The following is a 16,664-nucleotide window of genomic DNA, read 5'->3' on the forward strand; positions in this document are numbered from 1 at the left end:
AAATCAGAATGTAGTATCTACAGACAATTGTTATGGAATTCATAACAATTCGCTCATCCAATTCCGTGTACCACGTCAACGAATTTAGGCGTATAGAAAATCTATAACTTCAATCATAAATATAAGGGCTTTTAAATAAAAAGGAGTTTATGGAGATATTAAAAGAAATAAGATTCAAAACGGCATAGGAGTGACAAGACAGAACAAAACAACATCTACCAGCATCTAATAAATAATTGTTCAAGCATTTTTCCAAGATCCAACTCTTTGCACGTTTTGGCAAACTCCTGTTAAAAAGAACCGGATTTCCACAGACTGCGGAACGGCTGCGGAGTCAATTGGTTTCCATTCAAGTCAATGTGTGTATTTCCACTGACTGCGCTCCGAATCCGTCACAGCTCCGGCCATCCGCAGCCCTCCGGCACAAATACGCAGAGCTTCTATTTTTGACGGATGCCGGACAGCTCCGCAGGGCGAAGCCATGACTTTATCGCGTGATCATACCTGAATTCACGAGAACTCGTGTTTTTTTATTAAATCTTTGCAATACAAACATTACAAACACACACAAATAAAGTCATTAATACAGAAACAACAAATAATAGACAGGAACAGAGCCAGAGGGAGTTTCAAATAAATACATTAAAGATAGAGCATATATAAATGTTTTAGCAGCCTTCTTATTTTTTGGTTGAGGATTTGATGTACTGCTCTGTCTACGCGAGATCTCGTGTTGTGATCTGGGCTGGTTTGTAAAAACGTCATAATTTAACGGCATAATGGGCAGAGACAGAACTAGGTATCGCGCGATCATCACGTGAATTTGTGAGACTTCATGGGTCCTCGTCACTTCAGCACGCAGCCGCTCTGCAACAAAAACGGAACTGGTGGGTATTGGCGGACGGCAGAGAGCGGAGACGTAACGCAGCGGAGCTGATCTGCAGCAGCTCCGCAGTCGGTGGAAATCCGGGGTAAGGGTGCTTGCACAGTTTCGTTGCAGCGCCACCTAGTCGTCAGACAAATGTATTACACGCCTATAACTTTGGCTGCGGTCGAAGAATTTCGGCTTGACCCCGGTATTGCTGCTTGCAGCTATATTTAAGTATTTAATTACTTTACCAGAGAAAAACCTAGGTGTTTAGGCAACAAACATTATGCAACTCAGTACGGGTTGTTTGATTATCCTTCTTCATCCTATACGCCTAAATTACTAAGGTTGTAAAGCTTAAGGAAAATTGAAAATATTCCAAGTTGAAAAATTTGTTCAAACAGTAGGCCTAACACATACAAACATTAGCTTTCTTGACATCTGACTCCTTCGTGTGTGTGTACCACAATTCCATATACATATAAAGACCGGGTTAGTTTTCACAAGATCATGATACAATGTGTTTTTAAAACGGTGATAATTGAAACTGTGAGCACTGTTAGCACCATCCACCTCCCTTCCTGGAAACAAGATACTGTGTTCCAAACTTCACCTCCTACAGAGCATTTTTACAAAGTTTCTGAGAAACCGAGGACATTCCCAGAGTGAGGTCCTAATTTCAGCAGGGGTCTATGCACATTTTCCTGTTTACTTCAACACTGGATGCATGAGAACAACACGTGACCATCACCTTTCCAAAAGACAAAGTCGAGCATAATCTTGAGAAGATCGGCCAGGACGTCAATTCATCTTGAACTTCTGTCTTGAAGTTCACGGTATCGTACCTGGGATGCAAACCTACTGTTCTTTTTTATAGTAGAAATTTCACAAATTATATTTTCCAGGATTTTGTCTCCCAATTAAAGTTTTTTGAAAAGACATATGGCCGAATAAACAATCAACATCCTGCTTCACCAGACCATTACACTGAACAGAGTAGACAATACCTCAGTTTCAAATGAAATATGACATCTACTCTGACTAATATCTCCCTCCATCTCCTAGTATATTAAGACGCTTCTGCTAGACTTGTTTTGAACCTCGGAAATGTCTCAAATTATTTCTCTGCTGCGTTTCTTATACAGCCTGCCAGTATCTGCAACAATTCACTTCAACACACTTCTTTGCCAACACTGCGGCCAATGGCCTGAACTTAATGACTTCCACACCTGCACTGCAAATGCCTTGAGTTTGTTGTTTCCATGCGTCTTTTAAGAGTCTGTACCATTCTGGCCGTGAAACAAGAACGGTTTTCACACTTTTTTAAACTGGTCTCAATCCAAATTCAATTTAATTCCACTGCAGGTCTCTTTTCATATTGTGTTATTTGGCTCTGAACTGCAGTACATTTGAGTGTTCATGTATCACCACAAATGTAGAAATGAAGGTAAATATGTATGCATGTAATGCTGTTAGTTTTGTAGCAATATGATCATTAACTGATACATTTCAAATGATTGAGTGTACGTTCCAGGATTTGTGAATAATTTTCATTGAAAGGAGACGCATTCATTCCAAAACCAAGAATGCGAATGACACCGCACAGAGCTATTTTTATTACTTGGTTTAACTGCGCTCAGTGATAAAAGTGAATTAGAAGCAGATTTGTGAACACATTGTTTATATGTGCGGGAAAAACAAAGAGCCAGTACTTGTCAGATCTGGACTAAATGGTCACTAGATGTGCACATTTCCTGAGATGGACTAAACAATGTCAGTGTTTAAAACATTGAACAGAAGTTTGTGGGTTTGTCCTAAAGTGATGGCTTTAACAAGATCCAAATCGACCCTGGTCATTCATACATCACTCACCTAGAGAGAGAAAGTTGAGAGAAACGCTGAAAGAGGTGCTGAGAGTTAGTGAAACAATGGAAACGGTTCATGAAGGGTCTCTGGTGGCTATCAGCCTGATTATATTTGACAAACTTCATATTTAATACACTACAGAACACACACAGATTTTGGCAACTTTTACCTTTTGGCAGCATGTTTCAGCAATTTTCTCTCCCAAATGTATAGGTCAGAAACACAGAGAGTCTTGTTAAATTTACTTTTTATAAAACCGGCAGTTCTGGTTCTTCATTCTGATTGGTTGAAACGCGTTCTAAGCCGTGATAAAATACACCGGTAACCTCACGGTTCAGATCACATTACATAAGTATCACTGCGCCACTGTTGTTGCGTACTGATTTATGAAAATAAACACCACAGTCATATTTTTAATTTGTCTACAATTGCACAATTAATGGCGATATCCAGATGAATGTCCATAAATATTGTTGAGTCATCTCGTCGATAAAGAGAAAACGTTGTCTGAAGAGTTTATAACTCAAGTTCATACGTCTGCTATTATCCACTGGGTGGTGATCTTACCCAATTTAAACACTGACACATTCACTCACAGACACAAACAGCGTGTTTTCATCAGGCACTGAATCTGATATCTTACAAAAGTTATTCACATAAATGGAATTATCTCCGCTGTTAGCCAAAAAATTTGAGAGGTGATAAGACAACAAATGAAGGTAGGATGAAACGTTTTTTTTTTTTTTTTTTTTTTTTGTAAAGCGGATGGTCTGTTCTTTCATCTGATATTTTAAGTTTATTTAAAGAAGATAATTTTTATACTAAAACTGGGTGCCAACTTAAAAAAAAAAAAAAATGCTGATGGGAAAGAGTTCAGCATGCTTCCAAGCATATTTGATCATCACTTCAACAGTTGCACAATATAAATGTTAATGTATAAATAAGTTGAATGGTGATTTATAAAATAAACACTTAAATCATAATAAAGTCTTAAATCATATTTTCATTGTGTCTTTGCTGCATCTCTGTTGGTTGTAAACTGCGCTCTGTTTCAGTCACACTTGATTCTGAGGAACTACTTTGTTTGGCGGAAGAGTAATATTTGTACTAATATAATTACAACTTATTTGGGTTTTATTTTATAAAATCCTGCTAACGTTATGCGTATGAAGTAACCGTTTTATAAACACAATAAACCCCTCGAAGCGTTGGGTTACCAGTGCATTTTATAACAGCTAAGGGGCGTTGTTAGGCACGACGCGAAGCCGTATAGGCCATAACCCACTGCTTCTTGGGGTTTATTGCTTTATTCTATGTTTTAAAGACATTTTTAAATAATTTTAAGTACATACTTTCTAGGGCTGTGTAATATGTATCGGTAAAAGTCTTGCAATGCAGTTTTTTTTTACGGTACAGTTAAGTTTTTAATTTTTACAATGTATTGTGATTATACATCAACATTATCTAGGTGTACATCCACCAATTTTTTTTATGTGCATTTCGGAATATTGCATGAAACCGGATGTAAACACCAAGATGCGCCTAATTTCTGAAAATGCGCATTAAAAAAAAAACGTATGCACTTTTTAAGTAACCGTGATGGAAACACATTTACTGAAAATTCAAAAATCTAAATTTTAGATGCGCCTCAAAAATAGTCACGTGCCTTTTCTGTTGTAACTGAGGCGCCATTAGACTGCATAACTGGACTAACCAGTGGATCGTTTCAGTGCACAGCATCTCATTGTTTTTTTTCGTCCTAAAGTCTGTCATCAATGTGTTTTGGTATAGACCCTTTTACTGTTTGTACACAATGATGACATGGCATGTATGTGCGCGCATATTGGCAATGGAAGTACGGGAAGAATCAGCAGTGAACCAACACAGACAGAGAAAGTTATTTTCACATCTACCAGATCCGTGTACTATGTGGAGTGGACAGAAGACGTTAACAGATGGCTAAACATAAAGTGGCCAGATACATATACGTATATTAGTATATTATATTAGTGCAACCAAACATTTTGATGCTGGGAAACTGTTTTAATAAACTTTCTGAGTTCCTAACACGTTAGAATCACTGGGGAATAACACCACTTCTGTCGCCAAACTGCGTGCGCAGGCTATTTGATCACGTGGGCTGTAAAAGGGTCTTTAAAGATCCATAACCACCTGTCTAGCGAGACTACATTTCCTTAGAACAATCATTCGCTCCTGAAAACAAGATGACAGGACCACATATACTGAGTTTTGGACCACAAAATCAGTCATAAGTCACACAAGTATATTTGTAAAAGACAAAAATACAATGCAGGGGTTAAAATTAAGATATGTTGTACATTTCCTACCGTAAATTTATGTGGACACAGCAAAATCACAAACTAAATATACAAAACTTGCCTACAAACTTGCACTCGTTCCTAACTGTCTTCGGGAATTTCCCATTCAAGTTTGTTTCCACATCAAGCTTACAATTTCCCAATTCAGTCCACAACATCATTACAGCAGTAAGCCAGTAAAGAGCACCAAACAAACCTTTTAACTTGTAATATGTTGCTATAGACTTAATTTGGACTTTGAACTTTAAATGCGATTTTCCCAATATTTAGATCTGGATCAACTGATTAACTGCACCTAGAGTAAATAAAAAATGCTTTTAACCAAACTAACCCTTGATATCAAATGAACCAAATCTGAGTTGAATGTGTGTAAACGTATGTGTTCAGGTTAAGCTTTATCTACAACATCTGTAATAATAACAACATTTCGTTAGTATGTAAAAACAAACAAAATTAAGTATATGGGGCAGGTCTGTAATGCCAAAAGTTAACTTCTAGACATACAATTTTTGTATTTAATGCAGAATATTCATAGCCTGGGTGCCAGCCGATCTTAGCCCCGCCCACAACATTTTGAGGACGGGAAGATCGGTCTGGGGTTTCTCCGTTGAGGAGCTACTATGCGAGACCCAAAGCTGGTCGACCAATCAAATTGTCAGGGCGGGCTTTATACGATGATGGACAGATGATCAACAGTGACGTAATCAACCATGTCACCAAAGAGCGCGTGTGTTGAATCTATTTACAATGAAATAGCTGTCGCTGTAGAATTCAGATGTGTGGATTCTGACATTGAGTCTGTTCTAAAAGATAACAACAAAGCATTGATTTTAAAAGAGGAACAGATAAACGCGATCAAGGCAGCGTAAAGATGTTTTTGCCGTCCTTCCTACAGGATTCGGCAAAAGTTGGTCGCACTTATGGAGGACCAAGTTAAAGAAGCAACTGAAATGGGTATCAAGGCGATGCAACTCGGTGTGCACGACGAGAGGGATATAATTAGCGGTCGTTCCCAGCTTCTTTTCGGAACCCCGGAATCGTGGCTGCTGAATAAGTGGAGGGACATGCTAGGCTCCGATATTTTTCAAGCAAACATAATGGGTATCGTCGTGGATGACGTTCACCTAACGTACAAATGGTAAGGGATAGTCTTACTGTATGACTTAGTAAATACTTAATGTTGTGATATAAATGAAATAATGTAAACATAGTAGGTGTTGATGTACGTTCGCTGTATAATCACAATGTTAGTGTCATTGTAGCGAAATAACTAGCAGTTCGGTCAGGCTGCAAAAGACGTCATCTCAACATACGTCACACACTCCATTGCTCTGATTGGTCATAAGTCTATCCAATTGAGTGCAGAGGCATTTTTTGGTTGAGACACACCTCATAATCATAGCCCAATGGAGCGGTATCAGACTCAAATTTTGACAATGTCAGGCTTGAATATTAATGTACAGAGATTAAGTTTTATATTTCTGCCCACTGTTGGTCCATCTCAAACCTTACTTTTACATGGAGATGGTACATGCTAAGAATGAGACACGGCCTGGAACTTCCTGTCTGGGTGTCTAGCAGTGTGCAACTTTACGAGGGTTTGTGATGCGTTTCGCAAGGACCGGCTGAGGCCAAATGGGGCCAGAAATGTAGGAGGTCCTGTGCTGGTGGATGCTGTTAAAGGCAAAAAAATGTGGGTGTGGGAAGATGCCAATGACAGCGAAAAATGAATGTTGGCTCCACCCACCTGCCTAAAACACCAATCAATGTAAAGTAGCACTGACGCACACTACAGACTAACTATGTGTTCATACATTAAAGGACATTTTATCTGACACATTTGCATGCTAACATAACCATCTCTCTGTGAACCTTGTGGGAAAGTTTTGCCAGACAGTAGAGAAGCTAAAGACAGACAAACGTATCTGTGGTGTACCGTCGAGCTCGCTCAACATGCATTTATACACACATATGGAAACCAAACCGAAACCAAATGATATTCTTGGAAACTGTGAATTGTAATAGAATAGGCTGTATTGTACTGCAGTCACTCAATTAATACTGTAGGGAACACCCAAATAAACACTTTAAACAAGTGCTTTCTTACATCCTGGCACAGGGCAAACCCACAACTCACTTCTCCATCCCAACACACGGCAGAAAGAGTCAATTTAACTTTAAACGTGAACTGAAATGAACTCAAAATTAAAAAAACACTATAAATAAAAAGGTGGAATGGTAATTGCCCAACAAATAATTAGCACCTAATGTGAAATACATTCTTAGGAGACATATCATTTCATGCAAAACCGCCGTTGTCCTCATTTAATTTTTGTAACTGCTCGTTTCAAATGTATCCAACACATACAAGCTCTTTTACAAAATCGAGTGAGCTGGTGCAGACGCAGCCAGGGCCTAAAATTAAAGCTCACGCAACACACGCTGTTTCTGCATTTCTGATGTTAATCTGGAGTACCTATAAAGTAGTATTACATCCTTTATATCTCCAAAGACAAGAGTCTTTAGCTTAATCAGATTTATAAAAGAAAGATTAGCTTTACCGAATCTTTCCGATAACGTACGAAAAAATGAAGGAGGAGGAGTTACTACCGCGGGAGGAGCGAGTACGAGTCATGCAACACTATACAACACTTATAACGTATGATTCACTACATGTTCGTGTCATTTATATAATATGCACGCGCATATTTACAAGCTGTAAAGTACAATGACAATAAAGGCATTCAATTCAATTCAATAAGACAGAAGTCTTACCCCATGAAACTCATGACCCGGTTGGGAAAATCCAGTGCAAAAAAGCACACGCAAAACTCCGCTGCTACCCCAGATAATAAACTATATCTATTGTTTTCATAAAGCTGGCTTTCTTCTCCTTACATCCAAAAACACACTTCTTTCGTGCCATTGTTGAGTTTTGAAATTAAACATAGCTGTGTCGCGTAATGTTTGCAAGTTCTAGCGTCTCCCGCTGATTGACGGTTGGCGGGGTTTTCCGGGGAAAGTGTCCATATAAAGAAGTGATACATATAGAAAACTCCTGAAACGTCAGCTGGACCTGTAATCGAAAAAAAGTTTTCCGAAACTTGTACGAACCCTGGCGAAGTGCATTCGGCACAGAAATACTCTGTAACACACCCAACTGCTTTTTTGACACTTTGCCTACGTTTAGCATGAGGAAACAACTCTATAACTGTGTAAATAAGTCAGAATGCTTGAAATACCATTGAACCCCCCCTTTAACATTTACGTGCCAAATGCGAGTACAAATCTTTCAATCAACATTTTGTCGGAAACATTATCAAGAATTCTAGGCACACCTGTAATAGGTGTGTGTTCACAGTACTTTGACTTCATTAAAACGCTCTGCGCAGTGCAACATGAAGCCAAACACCACAGGGATGGGTTATATGCAGGGTTATTATCGTAAATGAAAACTATCACGAAAACTGAAGCTATTAGTAAAAACATTTTTGTTAACTGAAGGGAAACAAGTTAGCTTATTAAGACAACCTGCTAGCTAAATTATTTCAGTGTACTGTACATCGATCGAAGCATTTAAACGTGGCTGAAAACGCAGACTGCTGGCCAAAAACAATCTTCTAACTTTTATGGTGTGCATTTTATGCTGATAATTTTCTCTTAATCACCCATGGGGGGCACAGAGCTTCAATGCTTGTGACTAACCTGTTCAGGGTAGGACTAAATAAAAAAACAAACCTTATTTTTTGTATCTTTTTTTCTCCTCCTATTTTCAGATTTGGTAAGGTGTATGTACACTTTTGACCACCACTACCATGATATTACAGTATGCTATGGACTAAAACTATACTAAAAAACGAAAAAAATTATGATAACAACATAGAAACGAAATCAAAACTATTTATGCACAACTAAAAAAAAGAACTAAAACTAAACTGAAATAAAATAAAATAAAAAAACACTTTACAAAACTAAATAAAAACAAATTTTTTTAACTATAATAGCCCTGGTGATATGAATTTTTATGGGACAGTTGTAGCCTAGTGGTTAGAGAGTCATGCTTGTAACCTGAGAGTTGCCGGTTCGAGTCTAATTGCTCCCCGAGCGCTGATAGCTGCTCCAGGTCTGTGTGTGTTCATGACTTGCAGTGTGTGTGTGTTCACTACTCACAGGATGGGTTAAATGCAGAAGTCACATTTCGAGTATGCGTTGCATACTTGACAAGCTTGTCACTTTCACTTCACTTTTACTATAGGGACTTTAAAAATTATCACAATATATTTGTGTGTTTGTCACGATAACAATATAGTAGCGATATTGCAGCCAGTGCATGCCGTCATAAGAGCCTCGGAAACACAAACCTTGTTGTAAAAGTAAAACTAAAACATCATTAGAAAGACTAAAATATACACATAACATATCAAAACAGTAAAAATCCAAATGAACAGATCTGTGAAAACGCAGATAATACTGTGAAACTATGCTAAAAACAGAACACAGTAATAATTAAACAATAATTCACATCAAATACAAGTTTGAATTCTAAACACATATTCTGTATTAATTCATACTCTTATGGTGCAAACAATGGCAATATAGCTAAAGTACAAATACTTTGTCATGATAGGTGTCAACACACAAGCTCAATTTGGATTTTTTCATAACTTTGACATTTCGGAATAAAGGTTTAGGAAGTTTGTGGGGAGAATTTATATGGTATATCACAAATGAAATGAAATCGAACATTCATATTTGGAAGATTAACTTTCCTTTCTCTATTCTTTATAACCTCTTATAAACGCCTTCACCTGATGTGTTTGAGTTTCATGCAAGTCATCAACCATCAATCAAGTGTCGGAATGCAGAATTTTGAATATACCCATGCTCCTGACTTAAAGACCATTTAAAAAAAATGTCTGTCTCCTAAGATATTCTTTTAGCTTTTATATCCAAGGCATCATCACATTTATCTAAGACAAGGCAATCCCATAATGCACTGCCACAAGGTCAAGAAAAAACAAGATGGTGGACAAGGTGATTCTAAATATTTTAAATTTTTATCTCAATAACACAATCTGAGATGACCAGACATGGATATTTTATGAATTATACATACATGTCTGTCAGAGCCTGGAGACGGCAGCGTACATCGAGTTTTTAAAAATGTGCGAACATTTATCGCGCAAGTTGTCATGACTGAATATTTGTATTATTACTGCTAATGATAATGTATTAAATGTAATGTTAAAGGAATATTCCATTTTCTTAAAAGAAAAATACAGATAATTTACTCATCACCATGTCATCCAAAATGTTGATGTCTTTTTTTGTTCAGTCCAGAAGAAATTATGTTTTTTGTGGAAAACATTGCAGGATTTTTCTCATTTTAATGGACTTTAATAGAGCCCAACATTTAATACTTAACTCAATGCTTAACAGTTTTTTTCAACGGAGTTTCAAAGGACTATAAACGATCCCAAACAAGGCATAAGGGTCTTATCTAGCGAAAGGATTGTCATTTTTGACAAGAAAAATAAAAAATATGCTCTTTTAAACCACAACTTTTCGTCTAGGTCCGGTCCAGCGTGACCTAACGTAAATGCGTAGTGACGTAGGGAGGTCACGTGTTACATATATAAAACGCACATGTGCGGACCATTTTAAACAATAAACTGACACAAAGACATTAATTAGTATCAGTTGACATACAACAACGTAGAAACGGTCCTCTTTCTCAATACTTGTAAACACTGGGGCGGAGTTTCGCGTTCGTCCTCTGTGACCTCTTGATGTCATGACGTATTGCGTGGGGTCACGGTGGCGCATCACGACTGGATCTATACGAGAAGTTGTGGTTTAAAAGTGCATATTTTTTATTTTTCTTGTCAAAAATGACAATCGTTTCGCTAGATAAGACCCTTATGCCTCGTTTGGGATCGTTTAGAGCAGTGTTTCTCAAACCTTTTCAGCCCAAGGACCACTTTATCTTCCAATTTTTTTCTGAGGACCACCTAACAGAATCCCACTCTAACACTCCCCCCAAAAACAACAAAATATGAAGAATAAGCTAAGTTTAAGTTTAATATGCAACTGTTTCAAGTCAAAAACTAATAAAAAAAAAAATGCCATGCTATGTTCAGAAATTATTATATAAATTTTAAAAAGTAAATGTGAAATGATTTGCAGCTTAATATGAACAACAAACTGCACATGTGAAAAAAACTGCAATTAAACATACTATAACAGCCTAGGTCCCACTTAATGTCATTCCAAAGAGCCATTAGTTTAAAACTGAGATGGTTGGTATATGAAGTCTATGGTTGTAACTATGGTAACAATAAAATACTGAAAAACAAATGTTCCCCTTAATGTCCAAAATCACTGAAATTACAGGCATTTTACACATGAACAAAAATTAGTACATAAAAACTAATAGATCTGTGGATTTTAGCTGCTTTCAGTTGACGCTTGATCTTTTCTTTTGACTACTCTTTGGTTTAGCCAACCAATCCATTTTTACGTTATTAAAACAGAAAGGCAAGAACTGAGATCACAGTTTCGCAAGTGCATTAAAAATCTACTTAAATAAGTGACGATTGTATAAACACTTGCCTAGTTTAGGTCATCTTTTGGCGGACCACTGGGGGGGGGGGGGTTGGCGGACCACTAGTGGTTGGCGGACCACTAGTTTTGGACCACACTTTGAGAATTACTGGTTTAGAGTCCTTTGAAACTGTGTTGAAAAAACTGTTAAGTGTTGAGTTAAGTATTAAATGTTGGGCTCTATTAAAGTCCATTAAAATGAGAAAAATCCTGCAATGTTTTCCTCAAAAAACATAATTTCTTCTCGACTGAACAAAGAAAGACATCAACATTTTGGATGACATGGTGGTGGTGAGTAAATTATCTAGATTTTTCTTTTAAGAAAATTGACTATTCCTTTGATGTATCTGAAACATATTGAGTATTGAAAGCAACACACTGGTGTCAAAAACTATTAAAATCAATTGTGATTGTGTCCATGATGGTCAGGAAGCTGCCTACATTTCTGAATAGAGATAGTGGTTGCAGAAAAATATTGATGGTTTCTGGTCTATAAAACACATATCTTTCATATTTATTCAAAGAGACAGTATTTTAAGAAGTGAGTCACAATAAGAAAAGAGAAATGAAATGTTATTGTAAGCAGAAAATAACTGAGTAATAGATGACTGATTTACAATAGGGAAGAACAATCTATTGCAACAAATGAGGAATTTATCACAAGGCAAAGCCCAGCATCCAATACCAATGTGGAAATAACAAGCAGTAAATAGAAACGTAATAATTTTTCTGCCGTCTTGAATATTTGCCACGTAGTGCCTAAAGTAAAAAGGTTTTAAGACCAGTTTAGACCAGTATTTTCATAATGTGGCTGGTAACTGAACTGAAGCTGGCTGACTAGGTACCAAAAACTCATGCGATCTTGTAATGCAGCTGTATCACATCGCATCTGGTTAGGACACAGTGTAAAGTGTTTAGGTGAGTCACCACATTCATTGTACGAAAATACCCAAACAGTTTCACTAATACACCACAAATGTAGGATTCTTCAAAGCATATTTATTTCAGATGATTGACTACGTGTGCTAACCCCTTCACAACAAAACAAATTAGCACCATCCTACTAACAAATGACAGAGACGTGAACCTCAAAAACAGCTGAAGTAACACAAAATACACCAGAACGGATCCAGAGCACAGAGAGGGGAGAGATGAGAATGAGACCGAGCATCACCATCAACACAGCGATGCACGTTACCATGGAAACGCCACAAAGAGAGAGAGAGAGACTGCTGGTCGTCATGGCTACCATGCAGCGGACACGGTGAAAGGCTTCACTGCATTCTGAGAAAAGTGTGCCGAGAAAGAATCCATGCATGTGAGCGTGTGCTAGAAATATGAGGAGTTGAAATTAGGTGGTTTAAGTCAATTAAGTAAACACATGAACGTTACTACATTAGGCATTCATTTAACTACACTGTACCATGCAGGTCAGTTAACCACCTGAACCTGGATTTGGAATCGCGAATGGAAAAGAGATCCAGTCGATGTTGTCACAGTTAGACAAACATCTGAAAATTTTGGGATCAATTCTGATCCCATGAAAAAGGCAAACCTATGGTGATAAGCATAAATTCATGCGTGTGTTTGTGTAACAGTGATATTGAACTGACCAGAATGTTCTGTACTATTTCAGATAGGAGTGATGCCAAGGTTTAGCTCAAGGCCTCAGAAAATATATCTATTTCACATACGCATAGTGCAAATGTCTAGGTCGATTTAATAAACATAAGAAGCTTCAAAGATATTAAAAGTCAGTGCTCTTGTGCAACATGATGTCCTTCCACAGGATACCAGCATTACTCCCCTGACTGAGTTTTAAAACAATAATCACTATATGACGTATCAGATTAAACTAAAACTGTAGATGAGTACACCATTTCTTATCCATTTGTGCTCAAAGAAGTGACAGACCTTCAAACTGAGGATATATCAGAAAGCTGGTTCTTGAAATAATCATATGTATATCTGCTGAACGATTCTGCTAAAGTTGGGCAAACCTTGATATAAATGTAAAATGTGTCGTTTGCACAGTTATTAGTAGTAATACTTTCAGTGTTAAGATTTGAGATCTTACTGTTATACGAGATGTGATTGTAGTGTTTGTAATATAATCCAATTATACTCAAACCTCCATCTAATGCAGTTAAGGCAATCCTACAAAATATGAACATAAAGGGTTTAATGAGATTACAGAACGATTCACCCTCGAACCAAGAGAGCTGGGCTCTATACAAATCCAGTCAATTTGTTATATAACATTTTATGGCTTTACAACAAGCAAGCAGTATAAACAGTCAATCGTATCCTATGTTGTTAACACCAGTTCACTCCAGAATAAAAATTTGTCATAAGACTTTCGTTCATCTTCGGATCACAAATTAAGATACACAGATGCCTCATTCGTCATACATGTGGTGTTTTCGTGAATATGCGGTGACTAACTTTTTGAGCACCAAAAGTATTCTCGTCGCTTCATGAAATAAGGCTTGAACCACTGCAGTTACACTATTCAATGATGCTAGGGATGCATTTCTAAAGTACTCGTACTCGTTAAAAGTCCCCCGATACCAGGGATCGATACCACGGTCTGAGAAATGTCTATGTTTGAGTGTGTAAGGGGTTAATGCCTCTTGTGTTGTCCAAAGAGGCAGAGTTTACAACAAACTGGAAAACTAGTCCCTTGTTTTTTTTGTTAAATTACATGACTAAAGCTGTTACCTGTAAATTTAAATCATGTTTTTTATTAAGTACTCGGTATCGGTAAATACTGAAATGCAAGTACTCGTACTCCAAAAAAGTGGTATCGGTGCATCCCTAAATGATGCCTTTCTGGACCTTAAAGGTTGGGTGTTGCTGTCTATGAGGGGTTAGAAAGCTCTCGAATTTCATCAAAAATATTTTAATTTGTGGTCCGAAAATAAACTAAGTTCTTACAGGTGTGGAATGACAAGAGGGTGAAATTAATGATAGAATATTCATAACTCTTCACGTTTATTTACCCTACTGAAAAGCTAGCTGGTTTAAGGTTTAAGCCAGACCAGCTAAGTACAGCTTGATCAGCTTAATACACAGTTAAACCATCTTGCAACACCAGCTAAAACCAAACTGGGAGACCAACAGAAACCAGCTCACCAGCTCCTGCTGGTTTTAGCTATTTTTTCAGTAGGGTGACTTCAGGAAAAAAGAGTCTCAGAATCTCAGAAATCTTCTGTGCACATAAGAATTGTAGAGATAAATAAAATCTTGTTACATGGTTTAAAAGTTTTAAAAGCTTTTTGCAATGCATCACAGAAAATAATGTTGATCAAATGACTTGAAGCAGCTTTCAAAAAAGTTTACTAGGCTATTTAATATGTGTCGCCTTGCCAAACTCTGAGGAAAGATTGTGCAAGTTCATCTGGCAAAACTCTCCACATCTGGATAATATTACAAACAGCGGAGACGTTAAGCCCAGCACCCCTGCAGATAAAAATACTTTTTTTTTCAACCTGATTTACACAGGTAACTATGCAACTACTAAATTACCTATTGCTAACCTAACTGTTTGGATTAATTTGACTAACTTTAATTGTAGGTCAGTGCTGTTCCCATGAACAGATACGCAAACACTAGAGACGCACAGCTTGTCAACAGATGTTTTGCTGTAAACACAATGTTCACAAACAGATGAAACGAACGAACGCGAGATCTCCAAACGCGTTGTGGAAAGTTTTAATTGGACACGCCGTCTTAACGCAACGCTACGGTTAAAGACGTCAGTCATACGCATACACACACAACCTAACAGTTTCGTTAAAAAAAATATTGTGAATTGATAGATAAATCTAGCACAGCGAAATCGTTGCAGACCACCACTGCAGTCTCTGAAATGGCCTTGCGTCCGGAGCGTTTTATGGTTTGGAGCAAATACGGGTTGCAAGAATTTGAAAGAGAAACTTGAGCAATATTTTCCCAGCAGCTGACCATAAGCTCAGAGGTTCAAGCCTACATGGACACAAAGTTTCAGCGATATAAAGCGCTAAACGTAGCGCGTGGGCAATAAATGGAGATAGGAAGGGATTTGTAGGATGAGACGCTTTGATGCTTGTTGGTTGGCCTGCGTACTCGGGCTGTATAATGTACGACCGATAACAGAAACGTTTCTTACTGTTAATTATGGCACGAAGAAATTCAGGCTTACCTGCAATCTCTCCGACGCAGGCTGCCACATTTTACCGGAATCTAAGCGCGATCTCGGGCTGGAAACAGAGGGGTAGTCCGGCTATAACATCTGCTCGCTAGCGTCGTTTTCTTGCTCCTTTCTCTCCTCCAGCAATCCTAAAAAAAAAAAAAAAACTACAGAAAGTAGACGATGAATTCCAACGGTGAACTCCGCCTGAGAAACACGAACAGTCTCTTTTCTTTCTTTCTCTCCCTCTTTTCTCTCTCTCTCTCTCTGTCCTCCGCCCCCTCTCTCCCAACACTACTGCTGCTGCTCTTCCCGGAGTGACCGCTAGTGGTCAGTAGCGGCGCTTTGGATTCCACATCTATGCTGCGTGGCAATTAGCTTGCTTACTTAAGCCCTAAAATAATGTAGCCTACTGATTTTGTTTTGGATAAGTATGTTTATTTCAGTGTGTAGCGAAGGAGTATGCAAGTATTGGACGCATACTGGAAATGACAGCTGTTGTCTAAGGGGCCTCATGTATAAAACTTTGCGTTGGATCCTTACTAAAAGTCTACGTACGCACAAAAGCCAAATGGCATACACCAAAAATTATGAAGACTTCTAAAACAAAGCAATGTTCCCTTTATAAATCACAGATCACCTGCTAGTGTGCGAACATGAATCATCCTAATATTCCACCCTGCAAGCCCATTCTCCCATCAATTTAGTTTTTTTTATAAATCACAACCTTTGCATGGGAACTGGCGGACACATGTTTTTCAGCACCATTTTGTGCGTACACACGCTTTATACATAATGCCCCAGGGGTTTTCAGGAG

General features: G+C 37.9%; 1 protein-coding gene across 1 annotated transcript in view; it reads right to left on the bottom strand.

Annotated features, from left to right (window-relative positions):
• Window positions 1-16,109, bottom strand: part of pid1 (phosphotyrosine interaction domain containing 1) — a 31,773-nt gene extending 15,664 nt beyond the window's left edge. Inside the window, exon 1 of the mRNA XM_065282888.2 lies at window positions 15,860-16,109. Coding sequence (XP_065138960.1) covers window positions 15,860-15,889 — 30 coding nt within the window. The 5' untranslated portion in view covers window positions 15,890-16,109. The remainder of the gene's footprint in view (window positions 1-15,859) is intronic.
• Window positions 16,110-16,664: the final 555 nt, after the last annotated feature.

The sequence above is a fragment of the Paramisgurnus dabryanus genome, chromosome 9 (genome assembly GCF_030506205.2).
Source record: "Paramisgurnus dabryanus chromosome 9, PD_genome_1.1, whole genome shotgun sequence".
NCBI classification, from domain to species: Eukaryota; Metazoa; Chordata; class Actinopteri; order Cypriniformes; family Cobitidae; genus Paramisgurnus; species Paramisgurnus dabryanus.